The 22,256-nt window shown below is 46.2% G+C and overlaps 2 protein-coding genes and 1 non-coding gene across 3 annotated transcripts; 1 reads left to right on the top strand and 2 right to left on the bottom strand.

Annotated features, from left to right (window-relative positions):
- Nucleotides 1-10,448: 10,448 nt before the first annotated feature.
- On the bottom strand, nt 10,449-10,521 carry trnav-gac (transfer RNA valine (anticodon GAC)). The gene has a single exon. It is a non-coding gene; the product is annotated as a tRNA-Val (tRNA).
- A 5,654-nt stretch (nt 10,522-16,175) lies between these two features.
- On the top strand, nt 16,176-16,841 carry LOC144483464 (histone H1.5-like). The gene has a single exon (XM_078202153.1). It carries the CDS (start codon nt 16,176-16,178, stop codon nt 16,839-16,841), a length of 666 nt encoding a protein of 221 aa, XP_078058279.1.
- A 4,882-nt stretch (nt 16,842-21,723) lies between these two features.
- On the bottom strand, nt 21,724-22,113 carry LOC144483487 (histone H2A-like). Its single transcript, XM_078202178.1, has one exon. The coding sequence runs from the start codon at nt 22,111-22,113 to the stop codon at nt 21,724-21,726; it is 390 nt and encodes a 129-aa protein (XP_078058304.1).
- Nucleotides 22,114-22,256: the final 143 nt, after the last annotated feature.

The following is a 22,256-nucleotide window of genomic DNA, read 5'->3' as shown; positions in this document are numbered from 1 at the left end:
TTGATTTCTCATCATTAAATCAGAATTTTAGTCCAAATACTGTTAATGCATCAACCCTGTGCTCAGTGACAAACACTGACTTGTGGTTAAACAATGTCTCAATTTTAATATTCTTATCCGTGTTTCCAAAACCCTCCATGTCCTCAGCTCTTCCTCCCTTTCATCACCTCCAGCATAACAATCCTCTGAGATATCTGAGCTTCTCTGATTCTGCCCTCGTGAGCATCCCTGATTCGGTTCATTCCACCACTGGTGATCGTAATTTCAGCTCTCTGGGTTTCAGCTCTGGAATTCCCTCTCTCAATGCCCCCGCTTCTCGCTTGCTTTCCTCTCGTTCATTTTTGTCGCCTGCTTGCTTCATTTATTTCCTCCTTCCTATCCCGTGGGTCTCACATTTTCCATCCTCTGACTTTCCGCAGTCCTTTGGCCGCTTTAACTGCCATCAACGAATTATAATTGTTCAACTATAATTTTCCCCGTGGTTCCACTTTAAGGATTATTTCCGCCTCCAGCTCTTTGATTTCTCATTGGTTTCAGCTGCGGATCGAATTGAATGACGCAATGACGCTGCGCAGGGAGTGACGCTGCGCGAGTCGCGCAGGAGCGGCGCATTCCGATTGGGCAGTGGGTTACGATTGGCTGACGGAGATGTCAATCACATTGAGGGCGTGTGTTGCCATAAGCGCGGTCTGCGATTGGTTAGAATTGGGAGCGTCATTTTCAGTGGTCTCACAGTTCAGCCGGTTGGAGCTCACGGATTGGACAAAGTAGCTGTCACTCAGTCGGCGCAGAGCGTCCATTGGATAACCGCGATGGGTCAATTTCCGATTGGTTTTCCCAGCTGCCGGTCACAGGCCGTTGGCGGGGATTTACCCCGGGCCCATCAGACACCGCGCGGAGCGGCAGCAATTGTCCCGTCAGTGGCTTCAGTCCCCGGGCCCGGATCCTGAGCCCGCGGCGGAGCTCCGGATGGGGGCAGGGTTTCGGCAGCCGGAATCCCGTCATGCCCGGTTGTAAATGGAGCGGCACCGTGGTTCGCACTGCTGCCTCACAGCGCCAGGGACCCGAGTTCGATTACGGCTTGGATCACTGTCTGTGTGGAGTTTGCACGTCTCCCAGTGGGTTTCCTCCGGGTGCTCCGGTTTCCTCCCAAAGTCCAAAGATATGCGGGTTAGGTGGATTGGCCATGCTAAATTGCCCTTTCGTGTCAAGGGGACCAGCTAGGATAAATGCATGAGGTTATGGAGATAGGACTTGGTGGGATTGTGGTTGGTACAGACTCGATGGGCCGAATGGCCTCCTTCTGCGCTGTTGGATTCTATAAATCGCAGCTCAGGGTTTCCAATGGCAGCTTCCTGTGTAAACATGTCGCTGCAGTTCCCCAGTCTCAGCAATGCCGGTGTTACAAACTCCCCTGGAGTCAGACCAATCAGTACATAAACTGGAATCTTCCTGTGCTCTGTGTGTGGGGCTCAGTGCCACACTGGGTTAAAGCAGCTCACTTTGCAGAGGCCACGGTTAGATACTGGGATCTTCCTGTGCTCTGCTTTGGGGGTGGGGTTTGCTTACTCTGAGTGGATCTCCCTTATTGTTTGGTTTTAATTATAGCCTCTCTCTCTCTTACAGACTGAGCAGAATGGCCTGATCTGACTACACACATTGAGATGGAGGAGCTGCCGCTCGAAATGAAGATGATTGAGAACTCCAGCTTTCTCTACACTCGTTCACTGAGGCCCAGCCCTTCATTTATCATTAGTTTTCCCAGGATGTCAGGTACATTACCATCTTCATCTGCTGTGCACACTGACCTGACAGTGGGAAGGTATTGGAGCAGGATAGTGCAGTCAACCATGTCAAAGGTGTGGACAGGCTGAGAAGGATAAGGAGGGATAGTTTAGCTGGGTAAGACTGCATTTACCCCGTTCCGATCTTTTCCTTCATATGCAGAATATCACCTGCAATGATTTCTCTTCCCACTTCTGTTTTGTTAGCACCCAAATCGCCCAAGGATCTATCCTTGGCTCCCTCCAATTTTTCATCTACACCTTATCCCTCAGTGGCATTATCTGAAAGCACAGTGTTAGTTTTCACATGTATGCTGATAACACCCAGCTCTACCCCACCATCACCTCTCACAACCAATCCCCTGTTATTAAATTATTAGACTCCTTCTCCGACCTCTAGTACTGGCTAAGCAGAGAATTCCCCCAATTAAATATTTGGAAAACCAATGTTCCCACCCCAAATTCCGTTCCCAATCACTGACTCCATCTCCCCCCGACGTTGAAACAAACCCTCATAATCTTGGCACCTCATTAGACTCGGAAATGAGATTCTGACCACAGATCTGTTCCTTCACCAAGATCACCTATTTCCAGCTGTGTAACATCACACATTGTTTGTAATATCTCAGTTCACCCGTACCTGAAACCCTCATCCATATTTTTGTTACCTCTAGACTTGATAATTCAGGCACACTCCTGCAGCAGATTTCCTTCCCTGGAGCTCATTAGTCAACCAAATAGGGTTTTATGACAAGCAACAATTAGATTGTTGATTGCAGATTCATATTGAATTCAAATTTCACAATCTGCCCTGCTGGGTTTTGAACCCAGGTCCCTCAAGCATTCCCCAGAGTCTCTGGATCACTAGCCCATGACGCCACTGCCTCCCTTCATCAATGTAAGGACTGGAATTTGAACGCATGCCTTTCGAGGAGACTGTGACCTGAACGCAGCACCTTCGATGACTTGGCCATCCTGACACAGACTATGTATTTCACTCCTCTGCCACTTTCTGCTTCCCCTTTATTTCCCAGTCTCAATCTCTCAGGAGCTTATGTTCACTTTAGTCTCCCTCTTTATTTTTATATATTTAAAGAAGCTCTTTCTGATCCTTTTTATATTACTTGTTCATTTACGTTTGTAGTTCATCTTCTCCCACGTTAGTATTTTTTTGGTCATCATTTGTTGGTTTTTGAAACTTCCCCAATGCTCTGTCTTACCACTAATATATGAAACATCCTATGTTCGTCTTTCAGTTTAATGCAATCTTTAACTTCCTCGGTTAACCATGGTTGATTTATTCCCTTCCAGAATCCTTGTTTGTCACTGGTATACATCTTTGTTATAGAGGTTTACAGCATGGAAACAGGCCCTTTGGCCCAACTTGTCCATGGCGCCCCCTTTTTTTTTTAAACCCCTAAGCTAGTCCCAATTGCCCGCATTTGGCCAATTCCTCTATACCCATCTTACCCATGTAACTGTCTAAACACTTAAAAAGATAAAATTGTACCTGCCTCTACTACTACCTCTGGCAGCTTGTTCCAGACACTCACCACCCTCTGTGAAAAAATTGCTCCTCTGGACACTTTTGTATCTCTCCCCTCTCCCCTGAAATCTATTCCCTCTAGTTTTAGACTCCCCTACCTTTGGGAAAAGATATTGACTATCATGCTGATCTATGCCCCTCATTATTTTAAAGACCTCTATAAGATCACCCCTCAGCCTTCTACGTTTCAGAGAAAAAAGGCCCAAGACAGTCTGCACATATTGAATACAGTGTTACCTTTCAGATAAGTACTCTTGAATCAAGTTTATCTTAGTGGGAGGCCCAGCAACACCCCGCCATTGAAATTCCAGGGCAGGGGCAGAAGAAGTGGAGGGCAAAGAGACATAAGATTCAGAATAAGATTCCCTGTAGTGCTAAAGGAGGCCATTTGGCCCATTGAGCCTGCATCGACAACAATCCCAGCCAGGCCCTATCCCCGTAACCCCATATGTTAACCCTGCTTGTCCCCCTGGCACTAGGGGGCAATTTAGCATGACACATCTTTGAACTGTGGGAGGAAATCAGAGCACCCAGAGGAAACTCATGCAGACACGGAGAGAACATGCAAATGTCGTCACAGTCACCCAAGACTGGAATTGAACCCGGGTCCCTGGTGCTGAGGTGTAGCAGTGCTAACCACTGTGCCACCATGTCCCCAAGGTAGAATAAGCCATGTAGACCTATATCTTCACAGAAGAGCAACTTGCTTATGTAAATAATGCAAGGAGAAGCAACTTGCCATTAAAACATTCTGTAAATATTCTGATTTTCTTATATAGAGATCATCTTGATATATGCAAACAATATTGCAGTTTCACAAATCTATAAAAGCGGGAGTAACGATGAATCTAAAGGTGACTCTCCTTAGAGAGCTAGTTACAGTAGCTGTGGGAATCTTTTGCCGATCAAGTTTAAAAAAAGGAAATTACAATTGTTTTAGCCCTTGATAGACACACTCCCACATTCTTGGAGAGATGCTGGAAAGGCAGAACTTGACCATGACACAATCTGCACAAAGTGACTCCAGAAACACACTGAGTGTTTTTTGTGAGTCAAAAACTATTTTCATAATGTATGTCATTGCTGATCGATCGTCTTTTCTGCTAAATATCTTTTGCAGTCCAGTCTCGCCAACTCTGCTCTCATTCTTTTGCAATTACCCTTATTTACGTTGAACACAGTTGCTTCTGACCCATGTTTGCACTCTCAAACTGAATGCTAAATTCCACCATGTCAAGTTCACTGTTTCCTAGCGGAGCTTTTACTCTGATTGTTTATGAAAGCTGTCTCATTACACATTACAATATTCAAACTGGCCTGATTTCTGCTTGGATTCACAAAATATTCTTCATGGAAACTGTGCCGAATGCACTCTAAATTCTTCCTCATGGCTACCTCTGCAAACTTGATTGTCCGAATCCACAGGAAGATTAAAGTCAGCCACTGATGGGAAGTACTAGACGACAAAGGATACTCTGTCCACCGTGTCCCATGTTTGTCTTCTGAGGAGGTCGGTGCGGTTTTTCGCTGTGGCGCGTTGGAACTGTCGATCGATGAGTCGAGCGCCATATCCTGTTCTTGTGAGGGCATCTTTCAGCGTCTGGAGGTGTCCGTTGCGATCCTCCTCATCTGATCAGACCCTGTGTATATGGGAGTTAAAAACCTCACCAACCTCCTCAGAAGACAAACACGAGACACGGTGGACAGAGTATCCTCCGTCGTCCAGTACTTCCCCGGAGCGGAGAAGTTACGGCATCTCCTCCGGAGCCTTCAACATGTCATTGATCAAGACGAACATCTCGCCAAGGCCATCCCCACACCCCCACTTCTTGCCTTCAAACAACCGCACAACCTCAAACAGACCATTGTCCGCAGCAAACTACCCAGCCTTCAGGAGAACATTGACCACGACACCACACAACCCTGCCACAGCAACCTCTGCAAGACGTCCTGGATTATCGACACGGATGCCATCATCTCACGTGAGTACACCATCTACCAAGTACACGGTACCTACTCTTGCAACTCGGCCAGCATTGTCTACCTGATACATTGCAGGAAAGGATGTCCCGAGGCATGGTACATTGGGGAAACCATGCAGATGCTACGACAACGGATGAATGAACACCGCTCGACAATCACCAGGCAAGACTGTTCTCTTCCTGTGGGGGAACACTTCAGCGGTCACGGGCATTCACCTTCTGATCTTCGGGTAAGCGTTCTCCAAGGCGGTCTTCACGACACACGACAGCGCAGAGTCACTGAGCAGAAACTGATAGCCAAGTTCCGTACACATGAGGACGGCCTAAACCGGGATCTTGGATTTATGTCACACTATCAGTGACCCCCACAGCTTGCCTCCTGGACTTGCAGAATCTCACTGGCTGTCCTGTCTGCAGACAATGCACATCTCTTTAACCTGTGTTTAATGCTCCCTCCACTCACATTGTCTGTATCTTTAAGACCTGGTTGGCTGGAGAGATTTACATTCTAATCAGTATTCTGTAACTTGATTTTGTGTCTCTGTATGCCCTGTTTGAGAGCAGATATCCACTCCATCTGACGAAGGAGCAGCGCTCCGAAAGCTAATTGCATTTGCTACCAAATAAACCTGTTGGACTTTAACCTGGCGTTGTTAAAACTCTTACTGTGATTACCCCAACGCCGGCATCTCCACATTGTGTAATTACCACAGTTTGAATATGTGCTTTGTGCAGCATTGCCAATGTCTCTAATATGCGTCAGGAAGAGCAGTATTCCTAACACCAACCCTCCTGGAATCCCACTTTAACCGACCTCCATTCCAAATAAAAACATTTCCCACTGCTGTGTTTCCTGTCACTCAGTCAGTTTCCTATCCATGTTGCTGCTGTCCCTTTTATTCTATCAGCTCCAAATGTTACCACAAGTTTGCTGTGTGCCCCATTATTTATAAAATGTTTTTTGGCAGTCCATGTTCACATTAACCACATTACCCTCATCAAACTTTTCTGTTACCCTCATTAAAATCTGAAGCAAGTTAAATATGATCCCCCTTTAATAATTATGTATGTGTTTTCCTTAATGTACATTAGCACAAGTGAGTGTTAATTTAATCTCCAGTGTTTGGAGATTAAACCTCAAACCAGTTTAACCTCGTTGCTGAGGTTAAACTGATTGGATTTAGTTGCCTTATCCTCACAGCCTTTTCTGAAGAAGTGTGTTTACCATTTGCAATTCTCCAGTCCTCTGGCACCACCCATATAACTAGCTCGGATAGAAAACTTTTAAACATTGCCTCTGCAATTTCCACCCTTTTTTTCCCCTCAGTATCCATGCTTGTGTCTTGTCCAGTCACAAGAACACAGGAAATAAGGGCAGACATTTACTATATGGCTCATCAATAATGTTAAACCATTCAAAACAATTTTGATTTCTGTATCTTTATTGGCATACAGTGCAAAGCACAGAGGCACAGCATTAAAACAAGAACAGCAACATCATCAGACAATACATAGATAGAAATCACACTATGTTTCTGACAAGTTTTCTAAAAGTCACTACATTTTCAGCATTCCCAACAAAATCATTTCAAATATCAGCAATTCTATTGGGGAGAAAACAAACTGTGACTATTAAGATGTGAATCAAATTTCTGTAGTTTATACTGACGATCACCAAAACTATGGTAACTCCGAAGAAAGAACTTTTCAAGCTTGGGTAATAAGGTTATGTACTAATTTATAAATTTGAACTAAACCATAAATCAGCCTCTTGAAAGGTTGCAATCCAATAATTCCGAATCCCTCATAAAGTATTCCCCTCATGCCTTCCATTTTCCTGGTTACACAGCTTTCCACTCTTTCTATCAGCTGTATATCTTTTTGAAAGTGTGGGTTCCAAACTGTGGATGCAGACTCCAGATGTGGGCATTCCAGCTGCTTAAAGAGTTTCAGATCTTGGGATTGAACTGCACTTTACTCCTCACTCCCTTGATTCCCTGAGAAACCAAAATTTGTCTATCTCAGCCTTAATTGTCATAGACTGTCATAACCTGCAGTGTAGATGGAGGCCATTTGGTCCATTGAATCTGCACTGACTCTCTGACAGAGCATCCCACCCAGAACCTATCCCGGTAACCCCACATATTCTGCTAATCCCCCGAACCAATATATTTGGGACACTAACAGGCAGTTTAGCAGAGTCAATCCACCTAACATTTGGAGAATGGAAGGAATCGCAAACATGGGGAGGACATGCAAACATTATGCAGGCAATCAGCCAAGGTGGAATTGAACCCGGTTCCCTGGTGCTTTGAGGCAGCAATGCTAACCACTGTGCCACCACTAGTGTATTCAACAATGGAGCATGTCAAAGGATCACAACCCAATGAGTGCAGAAATGTATTCTCATGTCAGTGTGAAATGATCTGATCCTTACACTGAGCCAGCTTCCGCAATCTCCCAATGTCCACAAAATCAAACCCCTTCAGAATCTTGTATGTTTTAATGTTTTGCCTCTCATGCTTGTGAATCACAGAGAATACAGACCCAGTTTACGAAGGGTCACATCATATGAAACCCTTTCACCCCCGTGGACCAATTTACTGACCCTTCGTTAGTGATTGAAGCATAATGAGAAAACCCTTTCCCACAGCGAGTAGTTCAGTTCTGGGATGTATTGTCTGACAATGTGGTGATGCAGCTTCAAGTGAGGCATTCAGAAAGGAATTGGATTGTTAAAGTTACACCAGCAGAGTGGCACTGGTTAGTGCTGCTGCTTCACAGCGCCAGAGACCCATGCTCAATTCCTCCATGGCTGACTGTCTGTGTGGAGTTTGCACATTCTCCCTGTATCTGCATGGGTTTTCCCCAGGTGCTCCAGTTTCCTCCCAAAGACTAAAGATGTGCAGAATAAATAGATTAGACATGATATATTGCCCCTTAATGACCCAAGATGTGTAGGTTAAGAGGGTTAGCCATGGGAAAAGATGTTCTTCCAGCGAGTCAGTGCAGATGCAATGGGCAAATGGCCTCCTTTCTCACAATGGATTATGAGGGATCCAATGGACACTCAGTGCTTCCATTTGTGAAGCCAAGGATCCCATCCACTTTGCGAACGACTGTCCGAAACTATCTCACTTTCAAATATCTCCCTGAACCTCACTCCCTCTGAGCCTGCACACTGTTTCGAACTGGACCATTCAGTTTATTTTGCCTCTCCCCATCTCTTCTGTGAAAAGGCAGCACTGTTCCTGAGTGTGGGATTAATAATGTGTCTCTTCCACAATATCAGTGAGAACTGATACTGCAGCTTCTGTTTCTCCAAGAGAATCTTTCTGGCTAAAGCCAGAATTTACAAGGATTTCTGTCACTGAGACATTGTCTGGCCGTCTGTGTCTCGCCGCCCTAACTCACTCTGTCTCTGTCTCTCCCTCCAACCACTCTCATCGACTCTATGTGAAGGCAGGATATTGTTGTTTAGTGACTGAGTGCACACAATCTGTATCTTCATCTGATCAAATAGAATTCAGCTTGTGAACAATATCATCATTTCAACCAGTTCTGGGTTAAATCAGGCACTGCTCTGATTGGCTGCAGCCCCCTGAATCTGGGGAGCAGCACCGGCCTCAGAGGCTTTTACAGTTACTGAGCCGGGAAACTCCAACAAATCCCTGAGAATCCACAGCACAGAGCGAGAGGAAAGCCTGTCCTGGGAGCTGTCAATCTGAGACACAGTTTGACCCTGTCAATGTGCAGATGTGAACCTGCTCCTTCCATTCCCAAACTGTTATAACCAAGAATACAGAACGCCCAGTAGTGACCAGCTTGTTGCAATGTGTTTGAATGAACATGATGTGATATCATCGAAGCAGCATTTTGAAATATTCATTCAATGTATTCTGATTATTTAATGCTCTGTGTGCATTCTTATGCCATTGCATAAGAATCTTCCTCTGACATGAGACCGTGTTTTGCCTTTGTGCCTTGATGCTGCTTTAAAAAAACATGTTCATGTTATGAATTTTCTCATCGAACCATAGGAAGAATTATAGAAAAATAACAGCACAGAAGGAAGCCATTGAACCTATCCTGCCATGCCAGTCCAAGGACACAGCAAGAAATCTCACAACACCAGGTTAAAGTCCAACAGGTTTATTTTTTTTTATACTTTTCCAATTCAATCAAATCAAATCCAATTCAGAGTCTCAACAAGTTGAGACATTTCAGATCCAGGCTGACAAGACAGGGCGAGCGACCAAACCACCCTGTCCTGGGCCTGATCTACATGAGCCAAGCTGATTGGAGAAGGGGGAGGTTCCTCCTCCAAGACCTGAGCTCATTTGCATCTTAGCCAAAAGGCCGAGATGCCGCTTTTAAAAATTGCTTCATATGAAACATATGAAGCCTGTAACCTAATGACCTCGACCAAGTGCGGCCGACCATGGGCTGCCGTCCATACACTTGATCTTAGCCAAAAGGCCGAGGTTTATTTGGTAGCAAAAGCCACTAGTTTCAGAGCGCTTGCAGCTCCTTCATCAGATGAGTGGGAGTTCTATTCACGAACAGGGCATATAAAGACACAAATTCAATTTACAAAATAATATGTCCTTTCCAAGCCCATCTTCCTGCACCCAGCCCGGAGCCATGCAGCTGAATGCATGATGGATATCCAAATAATGCCAAATATTTGCGAGCCTTCTTCGAGTCAGTGGCTGCCCTGTAGCAGCGGAGTAAACATTTCAAATCACACCCGCTGCGAGCAGGGCTCGAACCTGCGCGGGGAAACCCCATTGGATTTCTCAACGCCTTAACCACTCGGCCATCGCAGCTGCTTATTTGTTGTTGTGTTGTAACCGACTTAGCAACATTCACAGACCTTTATCAGGCACCGGAATGATGCAGAGCACAGCGTGTGAGCTGAAATTTGTTCGTCTCCTTTTAATTTGTATCTTTGTCTCTGATCCAGAACTCATTCACTAGTTCAGAGACTTGTTGTTCTTTTTCAGTAACCTTTCATTAAAATCAAGTTGAACCCGAATTCTGCATCCGAAAAATAAAACGAAAACATTAAGTCCACTTTATTTCATTGCAGTCAAATGTTGCGTTTAAACCACATGAGGGCGCTGACATTACCAATGCGATGGCTGGGAATCGAACCCGGGTCAACCTGCTTGTCAGGCAGCTATGCTCACCACTATACCACCATCGCTCGCTCCCCTCATGTAACTGTTATTTTCATTAGTTACAATTACAAAACTACCTTAGCTTCTGATTTCAGCAGACAGAAGGTATGTCCTTGGGACATTTTTTTTTACCTGAACTTGGCTTGTCTCATTTTTCTGGACAGTTTTAGCCACCTTTTTGCGATTGCTTCTGACTGATAACTCTGATTAGATTTGCGGCCTGTTCTTTCATTTGAACAAAGTTTCCACTGAACGGAAATTGAAGCTGGATTTTATGTCAGAAACACATGGATGATGAGAATATTGGCTGATTTTTTTTTAGAACTTTCCCCCTTCTGTTCTGACCAGAGATAGCTAATTAAATAAGTCAACACTCTGAAGGTCAGGAACTGACCCTTGGTCAAATGCTCGCACAGTCACCACAACACCACCTGGCTCTGTCACCCCCTCTGTATTTATAGAACGAAGCAATGAAGTGGCAGAGAAATCACAGCTGAGAGAATTCTGTAACCGACATTCCCGTTCTGGGAGTTTTACACTTACCGATAGATCGGGGTGAGCAGGGTCGCCCAATCAGAAAGCAGATCCTTGGGACATGGAATTTGATTAATATCATGTTTTGCAATCATGTTAATCGGTAAGGACCATGTTGATGTAATTTCACTCCAATCTATGAAGGTTTGTTTGAATCGTGGCCTTGTTGCACAACTTGCGTTCAGCCAGGAGATGGCAGCAGGGAACAATAATTTGGATTTGCTGTTTGTGTCAATAAATCTCGTCATAGAGGTTCACAGCATGGAAAAAAGCCCTTCGGCACAACATGTCCATGCCGCCCAAATTTTACCATTAAGTTCGTCCCTATTGCCCGTGTTTGGTCCATATCCCTCTATATCCATCTTACCCATGTAATTCCTTTTAAAAGACAAAATTGTACCCGTCTCTCCTCCCTCTGGCAACTCGTTCCACACACCACTCTCTGTGTGAAATAAATTGCCCTTCTGGACCCTTTTGTATCCCTCCCCTCTCATCTTAAACCGATGTTCTCCAGTTTTAGACTCCCTTATTGCGGGAAAAAGCTGTTGACTATCTACCTTATCTATTTCCTCATTATGATATAGGCCTCTTTATATCACCTCGAGGTCTCCTGCGCTCCAGGGGAAAAAAAGTTCCAGTCTATCAAGCCCCTCCTTATAACTCAAACCATCAAATCCTGGTGGCATCCTAATAACTCTTTTCTGCACTCTTTCTAGTTTATTAATATCCTTCCGATAATAGGGTGACCAGAACTCTACACAGTATTCCAAGTGTGGCCTTATGAATGTCTTGTACAATTTCACAAGATGTCCCAACCCCCGTGTTCAATGTTCTGACCACTGAAACCAAGCATGTCAAATGCCTTCTTCACCACCCTGTCCACATGTGACTCTACTTTCAACGAGTTATGAACCTGTACCCCGAGATCTCTTTGTTTAATAACTTAGCCCAACGTCTTACCATGAACTGAATAGGTCCTGCCGTGGTTTAATCCACCAAAATACATCACCTTACATTTATCTAAATCAAATTCCATCTGTCGTTCATCGGCCCACTGACTCAATTGATCAAGATCCCACTGCAATCCGAGGTAACCTTCTTCACTGTCCACTCTGCCACCAATCTTGGTGTCGTTTGCAAACATACTAACCATGCCTCCTAAAAAATGACGGGGTAGGATGAGTGACTTTGCGGATGGCATATAGATTGGCTGGGTGGTGAAAGGGAGGCTGAGTTTCTTAGTCTGCAAGAAGATATAGACAGGATAGTCAAACGGGCAGATAAGTGGCAGATGGAATTTAACCCCAAAAGATGTGAGGTAACACACTTTGGAAGGAATAATTTGGCAAGGAAGTATTCAATGAAGGGCATGGCACTTGGAAGTTCTGTGGAATAAAGGGACATTGGCGTGTTTGTCCATAATCTCTGAAGGTAGAAGGGTATGTTAGTAGGATGGTGAAAAAAAAACATATGGGGCACTTGCCTTTAACAATCGGGGCATCGATTGCAATAAAATGTCATGTTGGAATTGCATAGAACTTTGGTGGGGCCACAGCTAGAGTACTGTGTGCAGTTTTGGTCGCCACAAGATAGGAAGGATGTGATTGCACTGGAGGGGGTGCAGAGGAAATTCACCATGATGCTGTCTGGGATGGAACATGTAAGTTCTGAAGGGAGATTGGGTAGGCTTGGATTGTTTTCTTTAGAGCAGAGAATACTGAGGGGGGACCTGATCAAGGTGTACAAAATTATGAGGGCATCGACAGAGTGGACAGGAAGCAGCTGTTCCCCTTGGTTGAAGGGTCAGTAAAAAGAGGACATAGGTTCAATGTGAGGGGCAGGAAGTTTAGGGTGGATGTGCGGAAAAACATTTTTACCCAAGGGTAGTGACGGTCGGGAATGCGCTGCCTTGGAGGATGATAGAGGCAAGTTGCCTCACATCCTTTACAAGTATGTGTTCAGCAATTGGCATATCATAACATTCAGGTCCATGGGTCAAGTGCTGGTAGATGCGATTCGATTGGAGGTCAGATGCTTCTTCCGTGTCAGAGCAGACTCGATGGGCCGAAGAGCCTCTTCTGTACTGTATGATTCTTTTATTCTCTAAAAAAATTCACCACGAACCGGATCAATGTCAGCCATATTCCTTGCCAGTTCTCAGACAGGCACTGATTGGTTCGAAGTTTGTTTCATCTTTCAGGGTCCAGCTCAATTAAATAAATGTATTTCTTATGTTCTGTGTGTCATTTATAAAAACCTTCCTCTGACATGAGACCTTGTTTTGTCCTTGTGCCCCTGTTGATGCCTTTGTCACTCTGCTCATGCTTTGATTTTCCTCATGGCACCTTAGAAAGAGTAAGAGTTTAAACAACACCAGGTTAAAGTCCAACAAGTTTAAAGATCTGGTTGGCTGTAGGGATTCACATTCTAATCAGTATTCTGTAACTTGATTTTGTGTCTCTGTGCCCTGTTTGAGAGCACATTTCCACTCCATCTGACAAAGGAGCAGCGCTCCGAAAGCTAATGGTATTTGCTACCAAATAAACCTGTTGGACTTTAACCTGGTGTTGTTAAAACTCTTACTGTGTTCACCCCAGTCCAACGCCGGCATCTCCACATCATGACCTTAGAAAGAACCAGAGAAATGTAACAGCACCGAAGGAACCCATTCGGCCTATCTTGTCCTTGCCAGACTGAGGACACTCAAGTGTCCTTTCCAAGCTCACCTTCCTGTTATGTAGCTGAAAGTATGCTGGAGATCCAAAGAATTCATTCCAAAAAAATAGGATTTGCAATTCTGTGGCTGCCTAAAGCAAACATTTCCAATCACACTTGCTGCCAGCAGGGTTCGAATCTGCACGGAGAAACCCCATTGGGTTTCAAATCCAACGCCTTAACCACGCAGCCACGGCAGCTGCTTCTTTAAAGAATGAAAGCAAATCACTGCGGATGCTGGAATCTGAAACCAAAAGAGAAAATGCTGGAAAATCTCAGCAAGTCTGGCAGCATCTGTAAGGAGAGAAAAGAGCTGACGTTTCGAGTCCAGACGATCCGTTGTCAAAGCTTTGACAAAGAGTAATCTGGACTCGAAATGTCAGCTCTTTTCTTTCTTTACAGATGCTGTCAGACCTGCTGAGATTTTCCAGTATTTTATCTTTTGGCAGCTCTTATTTGTCTGAATAATGTAACCACCTCAGTAACGTTCACATTAACTTCATCAGGCACCAGGATTGCGCAGCACACAGTGTGGGAGCTGAAATTTGTTCTTCTACTTTTACTTTGTGTCTGGCTGAAAATTCATTTATTCGGTCAGAGACTTGTTTTTCTCTTCCAATATTTTTCATCAAAAAAGAATTATGTCCGAACAAAAAATGAAAAAGCTATCTGCATTTTATTTCATTCTTGTCAAATGTTTCGTTTGCCCTGTTTTTGTCCACTCAGTTTAAAACACAAGAGGCCGCGGATAAGGTTCGAAATAAATGACCAATGCGTTGGCCAGGAATCAAACCTGGGTCATCTGCCTGGAAGGCAGCTATGCTCACCCCTATACCACCATCACTCACTCTGCTTAAACAACCGTTATTTTCATTAGTTATAATTAAGGAACTTCCTGAGTTGCTGATTTCATCAAACACCAGATGTGTCCACAGCACAGTTTGTAAATTGAACTTGGCTTGTCTCGTTTTTCTGGACAGTTTAGCCCACCTTTCGTTTTACAATTGTTTCTGACTGAGAACTCATTGATTAGTTTTGAGGCCTTTTCTTTCATTTGAACAACGTTTCAGCTGAAAGCAAATTGAATGTGGATTTTACATTAGAAACACAGCGATGATGAGAATTTTTAGTGAATTTTATTTTAGGAGTGCCCACCTACTGTTCTGACCTGCGATAGATAATTAAATGAATTACCACTGTGATGGCCAGGAACTGACCCTTGGTCAAATGTTCGCACAGTCACCACCATCACTCACCTGGCTCTGCCACCCCCTCAGTAAGAAAGTCCAGCTCTGACACTGAATCTAGTTACCTTCGGGCCCAATTGGAGGATGGTCAGAAACTGTCTGCCACTGTCAGAGACTCCATTATCAGCGAGTGCGGGATTATTATTTAACTGGCTGTCACTGGTTGTTGAGGTTGTGATTTACTGTTACCTGTCAGTGCAAGAGAAACAAATAAAACAGGAAAATTGAGAGACTCCGAGAGCAGATAATTTGTCCTTCGCCCTGAAGAAACACAATCATGTCTGCAATCGCTATAATAAGTGAAAAAAAACAGATATAATTGGCTGTTGCCGCGAATCTGGTGAACAAATGTGGCCGTACTCCACATGGACTGAAGCGGTTCCAGAAGGCAGCTCACCACCACCTTCCCAAGGGCAATTAGGGATGGGCAATAAATGCTGACCCAGACAGCGACGCTCACATTCCATGAATGAATTCAAAGACAATCTGCAGGGAGGGGGCTTCAGAGTGTTTAACAGTTACTGAGGTGAAAAACTCTAACGAACCCCCCGGAATACAGAGGAAAGGCGAAAAGGAGGAGAAATTCCGTCCTGGGACCTTACATTTGGTGAAAGTTTTGTCCTGTGAATGTGTAGATGTGAATATTGTATGAAAGGGACGGGCGGGTCAGACTAATCCAACTGTGTTTGTGTGTCTGTTCTGATCATGACATCTCCGAGTCTCTCTTGTGTAAAATAAAACAATTTTCCAATCAAAGATTCCCTTAATCCCCCTGCTGAGCCCCAAAGTTAGACTTCAAGGCAATTGTTTCGCTAAATTGAAGAATTCAGTGGAAAAGTAGAGAACATGTCAGCTATCGCGTGTGAGAGCGCGATCAGTGCAGCAGTAAAACGGGTTTCAGTGGAAAATGGAGTTCTCAGTTCGAGTGAAACCTTTTCAACAGCAAACATTCGTGTGTCAGAGACATGAAGGATGTGAGCTGGATCTCTGGAGAGGCGGAATTTCATTGCAAGGGGAGAGTTTGTGAGGAGAGAGAAACACAGAGAGGTTGGAGGAGCCGGGAGCTGACAGCAGCTTGTCTCTGCTCCGTCCGCTCTCTGCCTTTAAGTTGCTCTGTGCCGCCACCACTGGGTTCATTTCGGATCCAGTTCTGACTCACACACATTTTCCACACACTCTCGGATATGACTGAAACTGCAGCCGCCGAAACGGCTCCTCCAGCCGCTCCCGCTCAAGTGAAGTCTCCCAGGAAGAAGAAGGCGGCTCCCCGACCTGCGGCAGCCGGTCCCAAGTTGGGCGAGCAGATCCTCAATGTTGTGGCGGGATGCCGCGATCGCAAGGGGATGTCCCTGGCCGCGATAAAGAAAGCTTTGGCTGGCAGCGGAGTGGATGTGGGGAAGCGCGTCTCCCAGATCAGGTTAACGATCAAGAGGAAGGTGGAGACAGGGTCTCTGGTGCAGACAAAGGGACAGGGCGCCTCCGGCTCCTTCAAACTCGCTAAGAAGGAAAGCCCGGGGAAAATGGGAAAGAAGGTGAAGAAACCAACAGCCAAGAAACCTTTAGTAAAGAAAACAGCGGCCAAGAAGGTGACAACAAAGAAAGCAGCAGCCAAGAAACCCGCAGCCAAGAAACCCGCAGCAAAGAAAACTCCAGTGAAGAAATCAACAGTGAAGAAAACAAGCAGCAAAAAGGCGGCAACTCCAAAAAAGGTGGTGAAGAAAGCAGCCCTGAAGAAAAAGTCTCCTGTGAAGAAGGTGACGGGCGGAAAGTCTGTCAAAAAAGTGACTAAATCGAAAGCCAAACCCAAAGTGAAAGCAGCAAAAGCGAAGAAAGCGTCAGGAAAGAAGTGAAACAACCCGAGCAAATTGTAAACCTCTGAACCCAAAGGCTCTTCTCAGAGCCACCCACATCTCTCAGGAAAGAGCTGATCCCGCAAGGAAATGATTCCTGTCCCGCGGCCCGGCTCATTCTTAATAGAGATCATTTCAAATTCAGACTAAAGCAAAACACAGCAGATGCTGAATTTCATTTGAATTTCACATTTGTTCAATCGCCACTTTCTCTCATAATAAAGATGTCTGTTAGATTCAGTGTGAGACAGTAACACTGGCGGCTAAACACCGCATTCCTGCCTCATTTTTAACCGAATCCCTGCAATGCAGAAGGAGGCCAATCGTCCCATCGAGTCTGCACCGACCTCAATCCCACCCAGTCCGGATCCCCATGACCCTATTTATTGACCGGACTTACCCCCTGACACTCCGGTGCAATTTAGCATGGCCAATCAACCTGACAGGCACGTTGTTGTGCGGGAGGAAACCGGAGCACCCGGAGGAAGCCCAGGGAGAATGTGCAAACTCCACACAGACAGTGACCTCAGCCGGGAATCGAACCCAGGTGCCTGGCGCTGTGAGACGGCAATTCTTCGCCAAACATCAATGTCAGGAGTGGGATTTGAACCCACGCCTCCAGAGGAGACTGCGGCCTTAGACCGCTCGGCCATCCTGACTCCCTTAATTTTAACACAGGAGATTGCCCCAAACAGCTTCAATAAAGTGTTTGCAAACAGCGAGAAGCAGATGTGTGTGAGGATGTTCCGGAGGAAGATTCTTGCTACAGAATCGACTGTGTTTCGGTCGGAATATTACTGTCTGGGAATTATTCCGGGACCAGGTTTAAAAACACAAAAGGACAAAGTCACGACCCGAAACGTTAACTCTGTCTCTCTCTCTCTTCACAAAAGCTGCCGGAGCTGCTGATAATTTGCAGCATTTTCTGTTTTGATTCCATATTTCAAAGCTCCGGGTTTGTGGAAACTCTTGACTGTGAAGGGCGGCTCTGGTAGTGTTTGTGTGGGGAGCTGTGTTTCGCTTCCATTGTTAATAAACGGGTTGAAATTGGCGGTTGCAGAAACTGGAGGTGGAGCTGAAAGATCAGGGGCCGTTCTGTGTGTGTGTGTCAGTCCGGCTCTCTCCTCCCTCCCGCTCTGTGTTTAATCTTCACCCTGTACCTCCCCTCTCTGCTCTCACTCCGCCTTTCTCAGTCAGGTCGGGGCGGGCTGTATAAAAGGAGCCTGAAAGAGTTCTTCTCCCATATTGTGCAGAGATCTGAGTGAAGAATCATCATGTCTGGCAGAGGGAAAGGGGGCAAAGGACTGGGTAAAGGCGGCGCAAAGCGGCACCGCAAAGTGCTCCGTGATAATATCCAGGGCATCACCAAGCCAGCAATCCGCCGCCTCGCTCGCCGTGGCGGTGTCAAGCGGATCTCGGGTTTGATCTATGAGGAGACTCGCGGGGTGCTGAAGGTTTTCCTGGAGAATGTGATCAGGGATGCGGTCACCTACACTGAACACGCCAAGCGCAAGACGGTCACTGCCATGGATGTGGTGTACGCTCTGAAACGCCAGGGCCGCACTCTCTATGGATTCGGCGGCTGAACAACTGCAACCTTCCTCCCGAACACACAACAAAGGCTCTTTTCAGAGCCACTCACCGCCTCACAGAGAGAGCAGTGACCTGGGGACGGGGGCTGGGACAGGCTGTTCAGTGGTGGAGATGAATATTTGCTTTGTTCAGGTTGAATTTAACATTTCATTTGCAGTAGGGATTGAAATTGTTTTTATTTTTAATTGGATGATCTAAATAGCTCTACCGTTTCTGCAGTTGTTGATTTTCCCCAGTTGACATGTGCCCTCAGTGAAAAGCCACATCACTCCTGTTTAATCACTGTGTTTGGATAGAGTTTATAAAAGCTTTCTCTGGAATAGCGGAGTTTAGGAGCAGCAGCCGGTGAATCGTTCACTGGAACCAGTCCCAGTTGTGATGCTATTTGCCCCCAGACGGTTGTTTCCTGCACTGAAACTGACAGGCTTTGTCCTCTTTTTAGGTCAAACCAAACCAAGTAAACAAACTCAGATTAAATCAGGACAAAGTAAAAGGGGCAGCTCCCAAAAAGGAGGGGGAACAGCCCGAACAGAAATCAAAGTACAAAGGAAACTTAAAAACATCAAATTAAAATGTGATTATTGGGGTCAATAATGCACCCCAACCCCTGCGGTGCCCAGCGGGCACGGAAAGCGTCAACCTCGCCCGTGGACACCGCATGCTCCCTCTCCAGGGACACCTGGCCGCGAACGTAGCCGCGGCAGAGGGGAAGACAGTCAGGATGGACGGCCCCCTCGATCGCCCGCTGCCTGGACCGGTAAATGGCGCGTTTCGCCAGGCCCAGGAGCAGGTTCACGAGGAGGTCGCAATCCCGACCCTCCCCTCTCCGCACCGGGTGTCCGTAGATCAGGAGCGTGGGACTGAAGTGCAAACAAAACATCAATAAAAGGTTCTTTAGGAAAACATAAAGGGAGTGCAGCCTAAGACACACAACATAGACATGGTCCACGGACTCCACAAGGCCACAGAAAGGGCAGTCTTCGGAGCCCGTGAACCAGTGAATCCTACGGTTGTGCGGAACTGCTGCATGCATCACCCTCCACCCCAGGTCCCCGACGTAATTGGGGGAGATCCCTCCGTAGAGGGACCTCCAGCGGGGACCTCCGCCGCCCGGCGGCAACAAGGCCCGCCAAGGTGTAGAAACTGATCAGTTTCCGCTCAGTCATTCACAAACCCGCAATTCCCACAGTTTGAGCCGCTCCAACCCCAGCCTGCTTCTGATTGGCCATCCTCTCCGCATTCGCAGCTCTGAACCAATCGCAGAGCATCGAATGTGAAGATTGAGCCAATCATTGGCTTCAACTGTCAACCGGCATAAATTTTGAATTGGGGAAAATGCCGCCAATTTCAGCGCGGGAAAGGGAATTGAGACAAATTCTTAACTTATTAAAAATAGATTCTCAATTAATATTCTGCTGTAAGATTATTTTACAAAAGCTTTCATTTGTCCGCCACGGGAAGCAAACGGCTCTATTCAGTAATGTCAAACGGGACAAATATGAAGTCACTCTCTGTAACAAACAACAGACTCAACCCCTTTCACACCGGCTTCAGGGGGACACAGAGAAGCGACAGATTTCTGATCCTTTCCGCTGAAAGCGGCGGCGAATGTCACAAACGACAGGGGAGGGGCAATCTGAATGGGCTGGAGAGGAAAGGGACGGGGATAGAGTGGAACAGTGGGAGATTCTGGGAATGAACAGCCCAGAGAGCGGGGAAAGGGTCTAAAGCACTAAGTGGAGGGAGATGGACTTCAAATCTTCAATGTTTCTGGTAATGGTTATATTAATAAGGACGGAATAAAGTCTTCTTTGAAACAGACGGTTATTTCTTGCATCGAAAACGGCCCAATTTCTGAAAGGGGCGGTTAAGGAAACCACTGAACCAATTAGAACCTGAGTTACAGATATTAATTCCCTGGTCACAATTTGATTGAAACCTCCTGGGCCAATTCCCGCTGGGGGCATTTCCTCACAGAGTTTAAAAAGGCGGATGCAGCGCAGACTCTGTATTAACAGTCTTCGTCTCTCAGATTGTGCTGAATCCGCTCAGAAAATGGCCAGGACCAAGCAGACAGCGCGCAAATCGACCGGAGGGAAAGCTCCTCGCAAACAGCTGGCTACCAAAGCTGCCCGGAAGAGCGCTCCAGCCACGGGCGGAGTGAAGAAGCCTCATCGCTACAGACCCGGCACTGTGGCTCTGAGGGAGATCCGCCGCTACCAGAAATCCACCGAGCTGCTGATCCGCAAACTGCCCTTCCAGCGCCTGGTGCGAGAGATCGCTCAGGACTTCAAGACAGATCTGCGGTTCCAGAGCTCGGCCGTCATGGCCCTGCAGGAGGCCAGCGAGGCTTACCTGGTGGGGCTCTTTGAGGACACCAACCTGTGCGCCATCCACGCCAAGCGAGTCACCATCATGCCCAAAGACATCCAGCTAGCCCGCCGCATCCGCGGGGAACGCGCCTAAAATCCGGCTTCAGCACCAAGTACAACAACGGCTCTTTTAAGAGCCACCAACTCGACAAATGAAAGAGCTGCGATCTCCTGTTAACGATTCTAGTGTTTCAATTCCCAGGACAGAATATTCCCAGGACTCCAGTACTGACACCTCTCAATGTTACAATTAACTCTCCGTTGCATTGAGGTCACTCATATCTCCAATCCTTTGATGGTTGGAGTAAAAGCGATGCCGTTAACAATTTTACTACAATTTAATTTTAAAGTAGTTTATTAAACCTGCGATCATTTCAGTTTCCGAGCAATAATTCCGCAAATCCACTTTCTCCGCACGTGTTTCGAGTCGCAGCGAGAATGTTGAAAATTGTGTCAATTAAGTTCAGAATATGAAACATGTCTCAAACAGTAACCCACTCACACAGATATAGCCATTGCAGGAACGCTTGCACATTCGCATAGACAATAATTAACACTTTTCCAGATCCAGTGACTGACTTTGTGAGAACATTCATCGGTTTTCAAAGTCAGTCACTGGATCTGGAAAAGTGTTAATTATTGTCTCTGAATGTCTATGCGACTATCACATTTTAAAGCAATTATATTTGAAATAGGATCATTTCAGTTCACTGGGATGGTTTCCCCGATAAACAGCAGCAACTTGTATGAAAATACTGTATGCGTCAATAGTACGGATTGATAGAACAAAGCGGGAAACAGCTGTACTGTGAATAGCAGTGCAGAAACTGACCGATAGACACCAGGTCGCCCTTTTTCAGATAAAGTGAGTGGCTCTGAAAAGGGCCTTTGGGTTATCAGATTAAAGAATGGGCGCTTCACTTGCTCTTCGCGGTCCCAGCGCTGCTTTTCTTGGGCAGCAGCACGGCCTGGATATTAGGCAGCACCCCGCCCTGAGCGATGGTCACCCCTCCCAGCAGCTTGTTGAGCTCCTCGTCGTTGCGGACGGCCAGCTGCAGGTGTCTGGGGATGATGCGGGTCTTCTTGTTGTCCCGGGCCGCGTTCCCGGCCAGCTCCAGGATTTCAGCGGTCAGATACTCGAGCACAGCAGCCAGATAGACCGGGGCTCCGGCACCCACACGCTCAGCATAGTTGCCCTTTCTCAGGAGCCTGTGAACACGGCCCACCGGGAACTGCAGTCCAGCCCGGGAGGAGCGAGACTTGGCCTTGGCCCGAGCTTTCCCGCCGCTCTTTCCTCTTCCAGACATTTGCACAATCTCACAAACACTTTCACAAAGAATCAGCAATTTCTCCAGCATTGACTGTTCTTATAAACTGACAGCTCCTCTGATTGGCCGCTGCTCTATTCACCTCATTTGCCTATATTCTTCACCAATCAGCTCACTGGAAA

The sequence above is a fragment of the Mustelus asterias genome, unplaced genomic scaffold, assembly GCF_964213995.1.
Source record: "Mustelus asterias unplaced genomic scaffold, sMusAst1.hap1.1 HAP1_SCAFFOLD_74, whole genome shotgun sequence".
Taxonomy (NCBI): Eukaryota; Metazoa; Chordata; class Chondrichthyes; order Carcharhiniformes; family Triakidae; genus Mustelus; species Mustelus asterias.
The sequence above is the reverse complement of the archived record's forward strand: the minus strand, read 5'-3'. Positions and strand labels throughout refer to the sequence as shown.